The sequence below is a fragment of the Melanostigma gelatinosum genome (assembly GCF_949748355.1).
Source record: "Melanostigma gelatinosum genome assembly, chromosome: 16".
NCBI classification, from domain to species: domain Eukaryota; kingdom Metazoa; phylum Chordata; class Actinopteri; order Perciformes; family Zoarcidae; genus Melanostigma; species Melanostigma gelatinosum.
Window position 1 is genome coordinate 5,308,482 of NC_136649.1, and position 17,325 is coordinate 5,325,806.

General features: G+C 44.0%; 1 protein-coding gene across 1 annotated transcript in view; it reads right to left on the reverse strand.

Annotated features, from left to right (window-relative positions):
- The window catches only part of sobpa (sine oculis binding protein homolog a), a 34,244-nt gene extending 22,159 nt beyond the window's left edge, over positions 1–12,085 (reverse strand). Inside the window, exons 1-3 of the mRNA XM_079286296.1 lie at positions 11,805–12,085; positions 2,464–2,584; positions 756–965 (exon numbers count right to left, since the gene is read on the reverse strand). Coding sequence (XP_079142422.1) covers positions 756–965; positions 2,464–2,584; positions 11,805–11,900 — 427 coding nt within the window. The 5' untranslated portion in view covers positions 11,901–12,085. The remainder of the gene's footprint in view (positions 1–755; positions 966–2,463; positions 2,585–11,804) is intronic.
- Between the last annotated feature and the right edge of the window lie 5,240 nt (positions 12,086–17,325).

A 17,325-nucleotide genomic window follows, 5' to 3' on the forward strand; every position in this document is an offset into this window, starting at 1 on the left:
GAAGTGAGAAGGACAGACGTGAAAAATAAGGTAAAATTTAAGTCAGATTTGTGCATATTCTAGTGACATTTATTAAGATTTTTTACTTATGGATATTAATCATTAAATTATGTTACTACTAGATAATTTATGGGTAGTAGAAATGATAATAAAAAACTGAGTAATTACATATTTTACAGACAGAGTTACAGGAATTTACACTGTATCACAAGCTACAGCACACGTCATTGTGCAAAATGTGAATGTTTTAATGTGAACAAAATGTTATGTCTGAAAGGTGTATATGTATCATTTCTTCCAGAACAGGACCTCACACAGGCCAAAGCAGGACTCTTCCCATGGCCAAGCAGGACTCTCACATAAAACATACTACACATCTCATGAACAACAAGATTTTTGTCTTTTTCCTTTAAAGTTTGTCAAATCACTTATATTAAAAGTAAACTACTGAAAATTGCTGCTGTAATTTGATTATTTTAATAAGCCATGTAACTTGCTATGATCCAAGGTTTTGAACAGGTGTGATACTGGTGTGTGGCCACAGCGTGCACATCTGATGTTGCTCACAGTGGTCCTCAGTGTGCTCAGGGAGCTTGTGTGTATGCCCAGACACATGAAAAATTAGAGGGAACATTGCCGGCAGTCATCATGTTTAAGTGTTTTCCTGACAAGCAAGGATGTATATATACGCCTAAACTACTTTTAATTTATCTCCTGTATGTGTCTTTCTAAAAAATAGTGTCAGTGCTCCCTACCTGCAGGGGGCTTGATCAATGGCGGGGGGATCATGGGGACTATGATGGGCAGGTTGCCATGCTCCTTGGTGCTGTGCATGGAGGTGGATGCTGTGGTGGAGGACTCTGTGACTCCGTTCCTGGAGGCTGGCAGAGACTGGGAGTTGTTGGCTCGATCCGGAGAGCCTTCGCTGCTCTCCGTTGAAGTTGGGATTTTTGGCAACAAGTTTTCTAGACAGGGGGAATTGAGCGAAACAAAGCGTTACTGAACAACTGATGAGATGTTGTGGCAATCGCTGCAAATCCTGCCGTAATGTAAGAGCCTAGTATGCCTAAAATCTGACACCAAGGGTCACTATCTACCATACTAGAGGCACGAGTGATGAAGCATGCTTGTTTGGCTTTGGAAAAGTTTATGTTTAAAGCTTCAAAATAGTGAGGAAGTAAGCTACGATTACAGTTACAGCTGCACTTATAATTGACCGAATCTACCGTAATGTGAGAGGGGTCACTCGTAGAGATAAACCCACAGAGGATTTACCCAACACTGCAGTGTGGAGCTTATTAGCATCTTTAAGCTCATTGCTCGGGTTTTCAAGCCCACAACTTTAATTTGTTGGATCAGTCTCACGGCTCTCATCAGCCCCGTTCTTGCTTCAGCTACCAGCTGTTTTGAGCAAAAAACGCTTAACGTTACACTACCTCTCCAGCATTTCCGACATTGGAGCTTTTATTAGCTAACGAGCCAGACATTGCCCTCCGGAGTTGGTGGCGACCAAAACAAAGCTACAAGGAGAGTGGCTATGGGTCTAAGATTTGTCAGGTGGACCCAAACGTGACTGCAAATGAATGCTAATGTCGCTCTGTGTCTCCTGGATGAGTGTGTAGGCAACTGTTACAACTTTCTAAAATGAAAGCGTGTCAACATTGTGTTTGCAGCTTGTTGCATTGCTCCCAAGTTCACAGCGCATCTACGATTCACGGATTGCCTCCATACAGCTCTCAACATGGCGCAGGATAGCAGCTAGGTGCGCAAAACAGTGCAAAGAATGGTTAAAGTGCTGACAGAGCTAACGGTGTTAACTCCGTGTAGGAACAGGGTGGGCGCGATGCAAAGATACCGTCATCAGCTGACACCACCGTTATACCCGGCTCAATACGCCATTACTCCACTATAACAGCAAATATTTGTCTGCTGCAACATTAATGCTCTAAGTTTGAATTGATTACCTTTAAAGTTTAGAAGACATTCTTTGTTAAAATGTTTCAGTTTCAGTTTTAACGTTAAAAAAAGTCAGCCAATCTGCTTCATCAGAATGGATGTGGCTTCACATAAGATTGACCGTGGAAGCACAAGCGAACAGTCCATCTGTCATCACATCTTCATTCAGCAGATGCTGAAATCTGATTGGTGCATGGACATATGTGACATCACAATTTTTCCAACTGAGACCCGGAACAAAACAAAAGTGCAGGAACCTATCAAGTGTCATAATCTAAACTTGTAAAACAGTGTGTTCATGTACGACCCCATTACTTATAGTAAGAAGCTGTTTCATCATTGAAGTATGGGGCCTTTCACAACATGTTTCACATTCCATTCCATAATGCAGCACGCAATCTCACTGTGGACAATGAAGCAACTGAGAGTGTTGAATGCTGGGCCAACAAGGCACAAAATGCACATGCTTTTTAATAAAAAAAATAAAAGCATGTTACAGTTCCATACCTTTGAGGACAGAGATGTGCTGTGGCGTCTCCCCTATCTCCAGGTTGTCAGAGTCTCTCAGTTCCACCTTGTCGTAGCCGTACCAGCCCAGCAGCTCGTTCATGGTGCTCTCTGCAAAACTCTGCAACACAGACAGTTGGTTGATGAGACGCAAGACAAACCAACACAATTTAAGTTGTAAGTCTTGCAACGCAAGCTGCTACTTCTGAGAAGAAGTGATTGAGTAAATACATAGTACGAAATCAAAGGTGATTCTGATTTTTTATTTTTTTCCTGTGATATACAGTGTAAATGTTACCCAAGCAAACATCTTGATATTTGGAAAACAGGACGAGGATAAATGAGATTTAAGGTCACTTGATGTAAAAGCGAATGGAACAGTCTGCTACTTTCATTGCATTCGCTGTGCTTCTCCTGAGACCTTGACTGTAAGACTCACTCCTCAGATTGGCCCACAGCACCGCATACCACAACTAATCAGGCCGAGGTATTGCGATCCCACTCAAATCTCAAAAACCACGATGTAGGTTTTTTCCCTGATGGACTGATAATAACCTCATCACAGCACACAAACCAGCATCGAGAAAGTATCACTACAGTGACAGCAGAGATGAGGGTATAACTTGTGGGTTTTTAAAGCTCCCTCCTCTCTTACGCCTTCTCTGATATGCTGAAAATGTTGTCTCCGCTGACAAAAATGGCACAGGGGTTAAGTGGACCATGGGGACCATTGATTCATGGGACCCCGAAGCTAAGGAATCCAACAACAACACGCCAAAGACCATATACATATGTTTTGTGTCATGGCTGTTCTTCAGCTATTCTATACTCTTGCTTAGTGGGAAAAGAGATGTTACATTTATTCATAATGATTGATTTTGATTTGTATGTTTTATGGTTTGAGTTATCTTCATTCTCAGGTGGCCTTAATCCACAATAAAAGCCAACTTAAAGTGTATTATGTTAAATCCCCTTAATATGCAGTACAGTTATCACATTCTGTTTCCCCTTAAGTAGCCTTAAGGTTGTGCAGCATGACTTTGTAAAGACTGACCCACCGCAGGTGCTGCTGATTATTAAAGGAATATTGCATGATTTTGGAGAAATACATTTATTTGCTTTCTCTGGCGGGGAGTTAGAAGATCGATACCACTCATCGCTCTCATATCCGTAGTCTAAATACGAACGGCCAGAAGGCGATTAGCTTAGCTTAGCATAAAGACTGCAAGCGAGGGAAAGCGGTAGGCCTGGCTCCATCCAAAGGTGAAAAAAAACAACTAGCAGCGGTATGTCTCCTTTGTTGATACCGTACAAAAGACGAAGTGTAAAAATAACACGGTTATGTGCTGTTTCCCCTTTTTTCCAGTCTTTGTGCTAAGCTAAGCTAAAGCCGGCTTTAACTTTATACGGTTATCCTTCATATGTACAGAGTGGCATCGATGTGCTCATCTGTGTCTCAGACAGGAAAGCCAATAAGCATGTTTCCAAAAAAAATATTCCTGGAAGTGGTTCTCAACTTGTAACTGGTTAACTATAAGAGGAGCTAAGTAAGTAGATACCCTACATCACTAACAACTGTGTATTTCAGAACACAAACCCATCACGGTGAACAACCACAGTGAAAAACACTAATATAGAGTAAAATAGCACTGAGCAGTCCACAGCCATCCAATGTGCTTTGAGTAGCGCTGTAAAGTCCCAACGTTCACCAGCGGCACAGCGGAGCAGGATGCTATGCAGATATAGTGCAGGTATGCAAAAATAAACACGCCTAATCTATGCAGGTGAAACATTAAAGTATTTCCTCCACTACAGCCTCTAGCAACACAGTCAACAACCACTCAAAACTAAAAAACCATAACCCCACTAATGCATTACAGCCCATTATCACCATCCACCTCTCAGCTGGAACATTCCCAGAAGCGTCCATTCACTGAACCCTAAACTGTGGTAAATGGTTCAGCTACCGTTTGACTCGGAAACGTAGATGGAAATGTGCTTTCGGGAAACAAACTACAGCTGTAATTATAAAACATTACTCACAGGTCACTAAACTATCGGCTTAGACTGAACACTGGTCCTCGGCGCTATAAATTATGCTTCCAACATATTGGTGCGAAACACATTTCTGTACATTCGTCTTATAATAATAAACACATCCAGCTAAAATGTATTAGCCTTAGGTACGGGACGCGCCTGTCAATTTGGCGAGCGACAACAGCTTGTAGAATCGCATTACGGGCTTGCCCTGCGCAGTGCGTTGCCACAGCGATGACCCGCCTTGTCTTGCCATTAGTGCTCTTGCTCCAGATGAACTTGACAATGCTCGAGTGAGTTCATTATTTTCTAGCCAGTCCCACTTTGTGCATTATCTCTTCGGGGCAGCAGCCGACACTCATCAGTCACTGCATTAAGCAGCTAAATGTCAATCACAAACGGCTCGCGTCGACGCGTCAGAGCCAGAGCGATCGTGGCGGAGTGGTTCAGTGCCACCCAGCACATCCGACTCTTGGCTGATCTAAATATAACGGCAAAATATAGACATCCGCAGATGAAGAAGAGAGTGTCTGCATCTGTGGCCTTCAAACCGTTACTATGTCCTGAGAGGAAAAAGGGCAAAAAGCCTATTCAGATTGGGGCCTAACTGTTGCCCGTATACCCGAATAAACGTAAAAGATAATTGCCATGATGGATGTCTGATTTGACAGGAAGGAAGTTGGAAGACAAGACACACGCATAGACTTCCACATGAACTTCACAGGTGCACTTGGCAGCTAAAACGTGAAGTGCAAGTTAAAAAAGCGATAGGATAAGTTGATTTTCACGCCAAGTTCATGTCTATCAATAAGGCCTGAGGATGCGAGAGAGAGAGAGAAAAAATATTTCTCTTGAGGTTGTGCACTCACTGCTGGAGGCAGGGCTGGCGTATTGATTTGTGCTTTCCTGTGGGTGAGAAAAGTGACCGTGTCTGCAACCAGAATTTAATTTGGGCAAATAAAGTGAAACTACGAGGTCTCAGTGGCGATGGGTTAGGTGTTTTATTTTATTCACATTAACATACCTTACACATGCTGTCGGACACGCAGCATGTGTAAGCCCACAGCCTGCAGACAACCGGTTGGTCCACTGACTCAACTGCTTGATACAAATTCAATTAACGGAGCACCAACACAAAACGCAGTTTGGATATTGCTTACAGTGGTAATATCGTAAGGGAGATACAAGTGGGAATGAGCCCACACACACACACACACACCGAGACACACACTTGTTTAGACAGAGGCAGATTTCCTCCTGCTTCATCAGCAACATTCACTCTCCGTTTCTAAGCATTTCAGAGAAATTCATGATGCGCTGTATTTGTACCTCAGAGACGCAGCAGCGCTCTCGGGTCAGTTTTGCTTTGTTCATTTGGAGCGTACAGTAACAGAAGTGAACTTGCCACACACGGTCGCAGGACTTGGGCTAAATGCTGAGGAGGGATTATTGATGAGGAACGACAGGAGTTATTGATCTGCCTGTTATGAAATACCACTGTGTGGTGGTGGTTAGCAGGCAGAGGTGTTGTGACGAGAACAACGTGCTAGCTGCAGGACCGCTTTAGTACTACGCTCAAACATGTGTGTGTGTGTGTGTGTGTGTGAACATCTGGCACTCAGCATGCAACAGCTATGGCATTTGCAGCGGTTATTTAAAGTCGAATCTTTAAAAGACTTCCTTTTTTTGTCACAGATATTTAAAAAGGAAAATGCTGGTTAAAGCGGACTGAAAGACGTCTGTTAATGAGGACAGCTCGTGTTTGCTCATGTGACAGCACTTCTGCTTGAACAATGCTGAGTGACAGCATTGCTCACTCCGCCTGAAGGTTCCTGGAAGTCAGATTTAGTACCGCATCCTGAGCAGAGCTAAAGTTAGGTCCTGACAGCTATACACAGAGGTGTTTCCACCCATGGAGACGCCTTGCGTCTTCATGACATTTTGAAATGGCCAAAACATTTCTTGATTTAAACTGGGGGTCGATGCTGTGTGGCATTTGCATGTTTTTCTCCGTATTCACCAAGGTTCCCTCCAAAATTGCACAGACATGCATGTCTGTGAAATATAGCAAATAGTTCACGGCTGTGAATGCAAGTGGCCTGATTAGGGTGTTTTATAGCCTTACACACATTGAGTTTCTTTCTTACACAATTCTTAAATGAATCAATGAGGTAAATAAAATGTATGACATCTAACCTGAGAAGCCGAATATGAAACAGTGCTCTGACAGACTCAGAGTGCAAACACATGCCAAGCACAACTGCGGCGATTAAGCACTGTGAGGATAAAAACCTTGAGAGGAAAATCATCCTTTTGAACAAATGAGTCGGAGCATAACCCGACCCGAGTGTACTGCGGAGTGAAACGGATGTAGCTGTAAAATAACCACCTCGCGGAAGACAAAAAAAAAAAAAAACACAGCATCTCTCTGTGTCTCCCGTTCCTTGCTACCGTACTGTCCTCTGTGTCACCCTACTACTTTGAGAAAGTGGGAGTGATATTAAGAGTGGAATCTAATCCCGGCTGGCGGCTCCTCAAAGCGGCGGCACCGACTCTGGCTCTGGGTGAGCCGGGGAGGAAGAGGCATTGGAAGCACATGGGGCAGCTGCAGATGTCTATATGTTACACTGGATGTATAGCTTCTTTATCAGCTTTTATTTTTTTTACGTGTCAAGTTCTAAAAATTCAATTCAATTATTTGCTGAAATTCATGGCTCTGAGATAGTGACGTCATTTGGTCTGTCCATCTGTCCTAATTATGGTGTTGACCTTTTGTTAACTGCCAACATCAAGTTCAATTTCCCTCTGACCAAAGTTTTGGTCCATGCCAGCGTTATCTCCAAAATATTTGTTATTTATGGTCCTCCAAATAATGAAGATATTTCTCAATGTTTAAATCATCAATAAACGTTTTACTTTAGAAACATCGTCAGATCAATATGTTCACTTGTACACAATAAATATACAAATCTAATAGACAGACTGCCATGATTAGTGAGCTCATTCATGCTGCCAAGAGGAGAAGCCCTTTCCAGCTAACGCTCAATGTTGACTGTGTAATGCTTCCTCCAAACACAAACTGTCTGTGTGTTTAGTTCTGTTAGTGTGTCAGCCCTGTTCGCTGTTGGCTCTGTTAGCTGTATTAGCCGTTAGCTATTAGCTCGTTAGCCAAACACACCGCAGGACTCTGCAGCCCACCGGCTGCTAACAGCTAACTAGCTCTCCTGCTACGGACATGAGAGCCCTCGGTTCAGTTTGTCATTTGCTTAGCGCTTCATTAAAAGTTGACTGAAACAAATTAAAACTCACCCAAACTGTCTTTCCAGCCTTTCCACTGTTCCAACAATCTCCAGCCCTGGTTTGGTCAAAATAAACCTTTAATTCACCAAGTTAGATGACAAATATGCTGGCTCTACCCGCTGTTATTCCCCACTGTCTATCTCTCGCGTTCTTCGGAAGCAGACCATTAAATTATCAAAATTATTGAAATGACAAACATCACCCAAAATTGCTTTAAAAAATGTTTTTAAACAGCAATACAGCAACTGCTACAGCTAACTAGCTCTCCTCCCGCCAAAATGAGAGGACATGCTAAGTGAGGAGGCAGCAGTCAATGACCACGAGAGGTCCTCGAGCACACAATCAGAAAGGAGCACAAAAATGAATAGGCTGATGGGTCCAACAGTATGCAAGATCTTCCGTGGACAGACAGACACAGAGATGCACACACACTCACGACCGAATACATAATCTCCCGGCGGAGATAATAATAATGCCTGCAAGGACCAATTGCTTGCTAATCAATGCGTAAGTCATTGCAAAAAGTCAAGAAATGGCCTAAGTCATTATTGAATTGTTATATAATGATCAAAAACCATGTAACTGATCGATTTGACACCACTGGCATTTTAAACACCACTTCTAGTTGACACTGTGTCAGGTTTTGAAGCAACTTCAAAGCTGGTGATGTTGAATAGTATCTCAATATGTTGAATGGTGTTTTTAACATGTCATGTAAGTCGTGGCCAGTAGGCTTGTGGTAATGATGATGGTGGGAATTGGATACCCTGCGGGTAGAAACCAGAGCAGGTCACTGTACACCGTGATAGAATTCCCAAATCCACGCGCCAAGTTTCCCTTCGCCTCCTACTCCGACTCCTCCACTTGCCCACTTTTCCACTCCCCTGCTCCCTCTCTCCTCCTCTGCCTCTCCCTCTCCTCTGCTTTCACTTCCCTCTACTTTCCTTGATATGTGATGCAGCGGAGAGACACTCAGGTTACAGTTTTTACAGCTTAGCCAGCCCAGCGCTGTATACATTCCTTTCTCCACTGTTTCTTACCCCACTCTCTCCAGCCTCTCATATCCCCTCCAATGCCCACTCCTCCTTGTCCTTGATTACTCACCGGGGCTTATTTTACCGTGGCACACATTAAGCAGCCATGAAGAAAACACTGTCAGGCTGTTTGGTTTTGCAGAGTATGAGATCCTCACAAGGGCACAGTGTGTGTCTGTCGTGTGTGTGTGTGTTTGTGTGTGTGTGTGTGTGTGTGTTGTTGTTTTTTGGGGTCTGAAATATTGAAGATGAGCGAGGGGAACAAACTGGGTCATTTTATTCTGAACCTGAATCGAATAAGTTTTCAATACGTTAAACTTCACATACTGGTTTTACTGGCTATTATCATGCAACCATGTTAAACAGCTGCAAGGCTGCAGCTCGTAATGCTATGGGTTCGGGTTTACAGTCCGATCCATGTCCAGGTGTAATGTTCTCATAACCAACCAGTAATGTTATATCATATCAGATACAGCCATATTTGTTTAACATCATTCAACTTATCAACTCCCATAATGTCACAATAACAATGAAGGTATTGAGTGAAATAGGCTGCAGTTCCCCTACCTTTCTATCCGTGGATCAGTGTATTCCTAAATTAAATCTGCAGCCGCTTGTGTGTGAGAATGTGTGTGTGTGTGTGTGTGTGTGTGTGTGTGTGTGTGCGTGCACGCGTGCAATAGGAGATGAAATTCAAGGTTGCGTAATGAGCTACAATCGAACTTGTTTAGCCTTTGAAAGTGTTTTGACACCTTAACCACATCTGCTGCTCCATTCAGCAAAGCTTCCCCTGGTATTGACGGGAGATGGTGTTTTCCCCCAGTACGCACCAGCAACACAGCACCGTCTGCTGTGTTTTCTACTGACATCTAAAAAAAAGAATATATATATATATATTACACAAGCTATTTGTTGAGTCTGGTGCATCTTCATATTGAAAACTCAGGAGCCACGATTTGACAGATCACTGCGCTCACAAATCAAATGACAAGTCAAATGAATGTGCTTTCATCGAATGAGATGTTAAAGTGACACGTCTTCTTGTCATATTGTACTGTAAGATATGTCGATTCACTGAACCCTGACTGATGACCCCAAGTCACGGCATCCATCACCTTCTAAATAACAGCAAAACCTCTATACCTTCGAATCAAACCTCATGTCTGACCGGTGACTGACATCCTGTAATTACTCGACCAATCTGATAAATTACGAGAGGGGGCATTTCATTTTTTGCTCTCCCCGGCTGTAATGATACAAATGACCAAATAAAACCTGGATGGACAGCACTTCAGTCTGCCTAAATTATGCTCATAAAGATTTCATCCATTCTAAATGCTCCACTGAGACTACCTCAAGTGCTCCCCTGACAGGAAATAAGGAAATGTCTCAATGGAGACCATACAACTGCCCCCCCACCCCCACCCCCTCCTCCTCCTCCATTCCAGACAACAGGAGGATGGGTTAACTGTATTTATTCTCAAACTGAGGACCACCATTACTTTTACATTTTTTATATCATCAAGAAAAGAAATTCCACTTCAACAAACTGTTATTCTGCCAATGGAATAAATAAAAAAATATCTGGATGCAGTTTTAATAAACGAGCAAGGACAGCTCTGAATGCAGCTGCAAATAAGTGACAAGGAAAATACCTAAAAGACAGTGTGTTACATTACACTATCGTGCATTATCATGCATGAAATATCGCATGCCGTTCCTTCTTGCCATATGATAATCACCAACAAAGCATCTAGACTGTCATCAATAGAATGAACATGATTTTGTTTTTACAGTAAGAGAGAAGAGGCGGTGACACGTGAAGGCGGCTGGAAAAAAAAGCTTTTATTCCAGCAGGTTTTTATTTTATTTGTTCAAGACTCGCTCAAAGCCAGCACCCTCGCTTCTCCTCTGGCAGCCTTAAAATATACAATTTCCACAATCATCCCCGATGTGATCACCTGCATATCCGCCCATAACAGCAGAGCCCTGGGTGCATATGTGTCTCCAGCCAAATGTGTACACAAACAATGAAGAGATGGAGACAAAGCGGACACACAGTCTGCCTCTCTCTCTCTCCCTCTCTCTCTCTCTCTCTCTCTCTCTCTCTCTCTCTCTCCCTCTCTCTCTCTCTCTCTCTCTCTCTCTCTCTCTCTCTCTCTCACAGACATGTCAGGAACACTTTCTTTCTCCTCAAAGGAGCCGCGCGGAGCACGAGGCTCAAATATCATCGAGCAACATAAAAAAAAGATAAGGAATATAAACAACGTCGGGGGGAGATCCGCTGCAGGCCGAACACAGGAGACAATGTGCTCCTTGTCGAGTGCGTAAAAGCTCACAGACGCACATCTGGATCACACGCCTCTGGGCAGCACACACGCACACTCACACACATAAACAAAAACCCACGCAGTGGGACCCGCAAAAAGCATCGCGGATACGCGAGTGCCCCCCCCCCCCCTCGATTCGCACTCATGATGCACATCGGCTGCCCTCCGTTGCGCCGTAGTTCCACAGTATTAATAGTAATAGTAGAGGCACTGTTGACGCCTTCACTGACGCACTGGGTTTTCCATTAACTCCGGGCCACACCATGAAAAGGCAGGGCAGCGCAAACAAGGCGACGAAGCGACAGGGGAACGCGCGCTGTAGCCCTCGCCGATTCAAAACTTACTACGGGAGCAGCGAATGGGTACCGCATCCATTGTGCTGGCAGGGTGCGCTGCTCGGGCTAGCATTCAGCGTGGACAATCGTACTTGGTTAAAAAAAACAACGCACATACACACAACATAAATCAAAGTTGCAATCATGCTGCCAATTGCACTTGAGTGTATCGTCTATTTCCTCTGAGGACGCCCGGTGTGGTGCCTCCACGGACATGCATGCTCTGCTCCTCACAACCACTCTGCTTCTACGCGTAATCACATGCAAGTGGGCAACAGAACCCCGTTTTTTTGTTTTGTTTTTACCTTCATCTCTTCATTGATTTCCCTTTTCACCGGGTGAGCTGGTTTTCGGCTTCTTTTATTTTCCGGAGGTCTGCCCTCTTTTTCCATCTCTGCCATGTTTTCTCTGAGATACTTCTGTCAATATTTGCGGTGAGGAGGGGTGAGAGAGGGGGTGAGAAAGAGAAAGCGAGAGAGCGCGAGAGAGAGAGAGAGAGAGAGCGCGAGCGCGCGTGAGGCAGCGGCTGCTGTTTACAGTCACCAGACGGCGGATGTCTTGCGGCTTTTCAGCGGCCCGTGTGACGCTGGTGATGCCGCCGAAGGCTTGCGGTGCCAGGCTAAATCAGCCATCTTCTGCCCGTATTCTCCGCGGTCCGTGCACCAGTGGCGAAGCCGCCTCTGTGAGTCAAAGGAGAGGTTGAGTGAGGGGGTGAAGGGGGGGGGGGGAGACAAAACGAGACAGGAGGAGGGGCGTGCGCTGAAACATTATATGACGCGTTGATGATCAGAGGTGGGTTATTTCTTATTCGCAATCAGGTGCCCACACACCGGTCACCCAGTCCCACATTGTTCGTCAGGGGAGTCTCACAACCTGCACGGTGTTGGTTACTATACGCAATTGTGGTCTTTCTATACTGACTTCACTGCTTCAGTCTTTTAACACCACAAACTCCAGTCAAATCCGGAAGTTCCAGTGCGTATAGTTCAATGATCATAAAAAGGCCTTTTCCCTTTCAGTCTTAACCAGAGCCGCTGTGCAGGTGTATCGTGCCTTGCTCAAAGACACGTCGGTAGGTCAGTGGAGGGATTTAAAAGTCACGGCTTTATTTGTCTTGAGGTTCAAAGCTAATTTATTGTCATTGTACAAAACAGGGTTGCCAAAAGAAATGCAGTTGTATCGTGCCATTTTGCAATACATAAGAAAAACAAAAGAAATGTATGTTGGAGGATGAGTTCAGGATTCTCACCGGAAAGACGCTGCTCTGTGGTCTGGTGTATATGCAGCAGATACTTCTGTATCTCTCGCCAGTCGGCAGCACAAGCTGCGGCTGGGGTGGGTTTTGTCTTTAACATCCGTTGGGCTCTTCGCAGGCACCCCTTGTCACCGATATCACTGATGCTCTGTGTACCGATGATGTTCCGTGTGATTTTAATCTGCAATCCTGTCCTGGGCCGTGTACATCCCAAATGCCATTTTGTAATGTTTCCAGTCATGATGCTTTCTTGCCCCTTTGTAAAAGTAAAAAAAAGAACCTGACAAAGAAATTGTCCTTCTTTAATTTCCTAAAGGAATATAGACTTTTTTTAAACTATTTTCACCGTGATGTTCTACAAGTCTGGTGTGGTCAGTGCACTGTACTTCTCCGTAGTCTGCTGGGGGAGCAGCATTGGAGCCGGAGACACCAACAGACTCAACAAACTGAAGGCCGGCTCCATCATTGGCTGCAAACTGGACACTCTGGAAAAGTTGGTGGAGAGGAGGACACTGAAGAAATGATCCATATTGAATAACCCGGACCTCCCTCTCCACCATCTACTGCAGGGACAGAGGAGCACTTTCTCCAACAGACTCATCCAGCTCCGCTGTCACAAGGACAGATACAGGAGAAGATTCCTGCCCTCTGCAATAAGACTATCATAAATCACCTCTGGCCAAATCAATCACACAACTATAACACTGTTACTCTGTTGTTTGGTTAAATGTTTGCACTTGTTAGTTCATTTAATATTACTCTATTTCATTGTATTGTGCATTTTTATATTTAATATTTAATATTTTTATTGTTATTTTTATTGCTTTGCTTAAAAATGTCCCTGTACCTCAGAATCAGAACCGTTTATTGCCATGGTATATGTTGACAAGGAATTTGACATGACGGGAGGTGCATGACATTTAACAATCAACACAGTGCAAAGTAGAAAGATGTAAAATAAAGTCAAATATAAAATAAAGTCAAATATAAAATAAAGTGCACAAACGAACAGATAACAAGACTATAAACAAGTGAGACGTAAGTGTTGTGTAAAAGAGTGTAATTAAATAAGAACTTAGAAGGATGTGCAGGGGAGTGACCTGTAGGAAATTGTCCTGGGGATGACAGAGTCAGGGGGACCCGGGCTCGACGGGGGAGTCACACAGGGTGATGGGGGCAGGTGGGGATGCATTCTTCCGGAAATCCACAACCATCTCCACTGTCTTTAGAGCATTCAGCATCAAGCTGTTCAGCTGTCACCAGATGGTCAGTCTCCCACCTGTAGGCGGACTCATCCCCACCAGAGATGAGTCCAATGAGGGTGGTGTCATCCGCGAACTTCAGGAGCTTGATAGACTGGTGACTGGAGGTGCAGCTGTTGGTGTACAGGGAGAAGAGCAGAGGGGAAAGAACGCAGCCTTGGGGGGAACCGGTGCTGATCATGCAGCAAAGACAGGATGATGGTGTTAAAGGCAGAGCTGAAGTCCACAAACAGGATCCTGGTGTAGGTTCCTGCGGAGTCCAGATGCTGGAGGATGAAATGAAGGACCAAGTTGACTGCATCGTCTACAGACCTGTTGGCTCTGTAGACGGGTCCAGGAGTGGGTCGGTGAAGTTGGTGAGATACCTATCTATCTATCTAAAGATGTGTGGTGACCATTCCATTCCATTTTCCATTCCATTATCCAAACCGCTTATCGGGTCGCGGAGCCAGCTGACATTGGGCGAAGGCATGGGTACACCCTGGACAGGTCGCCAGTTTATCGCGGGGCACATATAGAGACAGACAAACATTCATGCTCACATTCACACCTACGGGCAATTTAGAGTCTCCAAATAATCTAAGCTGCATATATTTGGACTGTGGGAGAAAGCCGGAGAACCCACGCGGAGAATGTGCAAAGTCCAGAACCCAGGCCCCTCTTGCTGTGAGGTGACAGTAGCCACGACACTTCCGTGCAGCCCTCTGGTGACCATGTCAACGGAAAAACATTATAGTGGAAAGTCAGGAGTGTCCGGAGCAGGTGCATGATGTTGGCAGTCTTCTCAACTGAGGAAAAGCAATCAGAATAGAAGTGCAGCCTTAAAATAAATCCTTCATCACAGTGATGGAAAAGGTCCAACACTCTCAAGGCCAAAGACAACTTTTTAAGACTGTTGTTTTATAATGTTCGAACCATCCTGATTAAAATAAAGTTATATTTGGCCTTCTTCTACATGGGGTTGTTCCTTTAGGTAACAAAGTGCATGGTGCAAATAAGCCTCTGTTTTCATTTTGATGCTCTGCTTTCATGAAATTAAACATGTTTGCAGGAATACTTTAGTTCAGTTATTGGACTTGTAAGAGACGAGGAAGTATTTTAAAACTAATTCATACACATTATTTTATCACATTATTGAACTGATCAATTCTAGCTTTGAACATGAACTCCCGTTCAGTCTAAGGTGAAAGGACAAAAACAGGAGTTGACAGTCCACTCTTTTGTTTTCAACACTATTTCCAATAAATAATAGTATACTATAGGTCATTTAGATGCAGACAGTACACAGCCTGCACATGCCTCACATGGAAAACAACTAGATGCATATGGACGTTTTTAAAGCAGTCATTTCAGAAGCAAAGCAGTTGATAACATCAAAAACCACTGCATTCCATTTAGGTGAACTGGTTTAAGGGTCCTGGTTTTGTGCATGCTCATGGTATCCTGGCACACTTAATAGAACCTGAGCGTAGTTCACGAAATGCTGCCCTTTTTCATATCACAAGTCAAACATGTCCCTGCACGTACAGTTTACATCCACATCTACACGTTTTAAATGCACATGCATTCTGATGCTGTCATACGGCTGTTTTAACGTGCTTTTTGACATGACGTGACAATGCTGTGGCAGTGTCACAGCAGGATGTTTTACAGTGGGTTTCCTCAGCTAGAGGCCACTCAGGTACTGTAAAAAAGAACACACACAAAAACAGGGTCATTACTGGCATATGAAACAGTTGCAGATCCCCTTATAAGTGATTTTTGCTACAGGCAGGAATTTACCTGTTTCATCTGTGTGCTACATGCTGTCACAGAATTACAATGAGTTGGCAGGTGGAAAGCCACTGAGAGTGCCAGGGGGGGGGGGGGGGGGGGGGGGGGTGCTCATGGGATTGTGACACCCATTTGAGGCGGAAAAACTGGAGGTGTGAACCGTGACGCAGGGTCAGGGTGAGATGACTTGTGTGTGTTCCAGTGCTGCTCCTGCCATGCCTTTGCAAAGCAACAACTCGCCTGCATCGCACTGCTGCTCCAGCCACAGCGGCATAGCGTAATATGACGGCAATGCTCCTGGTGATACACTGTGCAGTGTTGCAGGTGGCGGCATGTGTGTGAATAGGGACATGTGAAGGAAAAATACTGTTTTTTTATTTTGATTGTTGATTAGAATTGAAACAAAGCGTGTGGATTCTGGTGAAATTTCTTTCGCTGAAACTAAATATTGTTGTGACATTTATTTCTAAAAACAAAAGTGCGACACTTGATACAGTTTTCCTTAAGCATAGGTTAATGTATATGTGTGTGTTTGATGAGTCTACTAAGCAAAGGAAACTGCAGCATGTTACCTCAGTTGTCCTTGACAGACGCTGCCTCCAGTCCAGCAGTAAGCAGATGGAGGATTCAATGAAAGCTGTTGGACCTAACGCTGTCAGTGCATTTCCCTATCATACTGTGGCACTGTCATATTGAACAAGGATTGTATTACATGAGGGGGTTTTAAACACTTTGCTTAAAATGAGGAGGCAGGACTGTCCCTTACATCTAAAAGAAGAAGAAGAATTTGTGCGCACAAGTTATAATACCTGGCCTCAATTTAATTAAATTGTCCGCACGTTTTGATGAATTCACAGGGCCAAATTAAGAAATGAAATCATTTTGGCACTGCACAAGGGCGAGTCATTCATCCCATCCGCCACCTGCTGAAGGCACCCGTCCTTGTGGGTATAGCTGCAGAGACCCTTTAATTAAGCTTTACTTCAGCTTGGGGATGAGTTATGAAGACATGTTGACAACACTTGCTTCGGAAGGGATTATTGTTAGTAAAAGGCAATCAGCGAGAATGTTAAGAGCTCGTGGATTATGTTGATTATGCTATCGAAGTGTCCGGAGCATTCGAAGTTTCCACACAACTTTATAATTGGACGTCCCTGGAGAACTTCATGGTTACGGATACATGAGCTTGAAGCAGGCGCACCGCACTTCACCTCTCTTCTGGCTCTCTGTACACTTATCTCGTGCGCACCAGTCAACCAAAACACTTACTTGACCTAGAGTTTTGTTTTCAAGGCAAAGCAACCCTAAATGTTTTGGCAATCGATGCATCGGGCTCTTTTGACTGTCACAGAATTTAGTGATTCACTATTTAATTAATGAGCACAAAAAGTGATTTAATACACAAGATCCATACATTTAAAAAGAAAAGTAAACTCTTGTTTCCTGCTTTGTACTGGGGCACGAGCTTACCTTGAAAATATAGCACAACTGGCAAGCAGCTGTTGTTGGTAGTGAGTGAATGACAACTTCACAGCT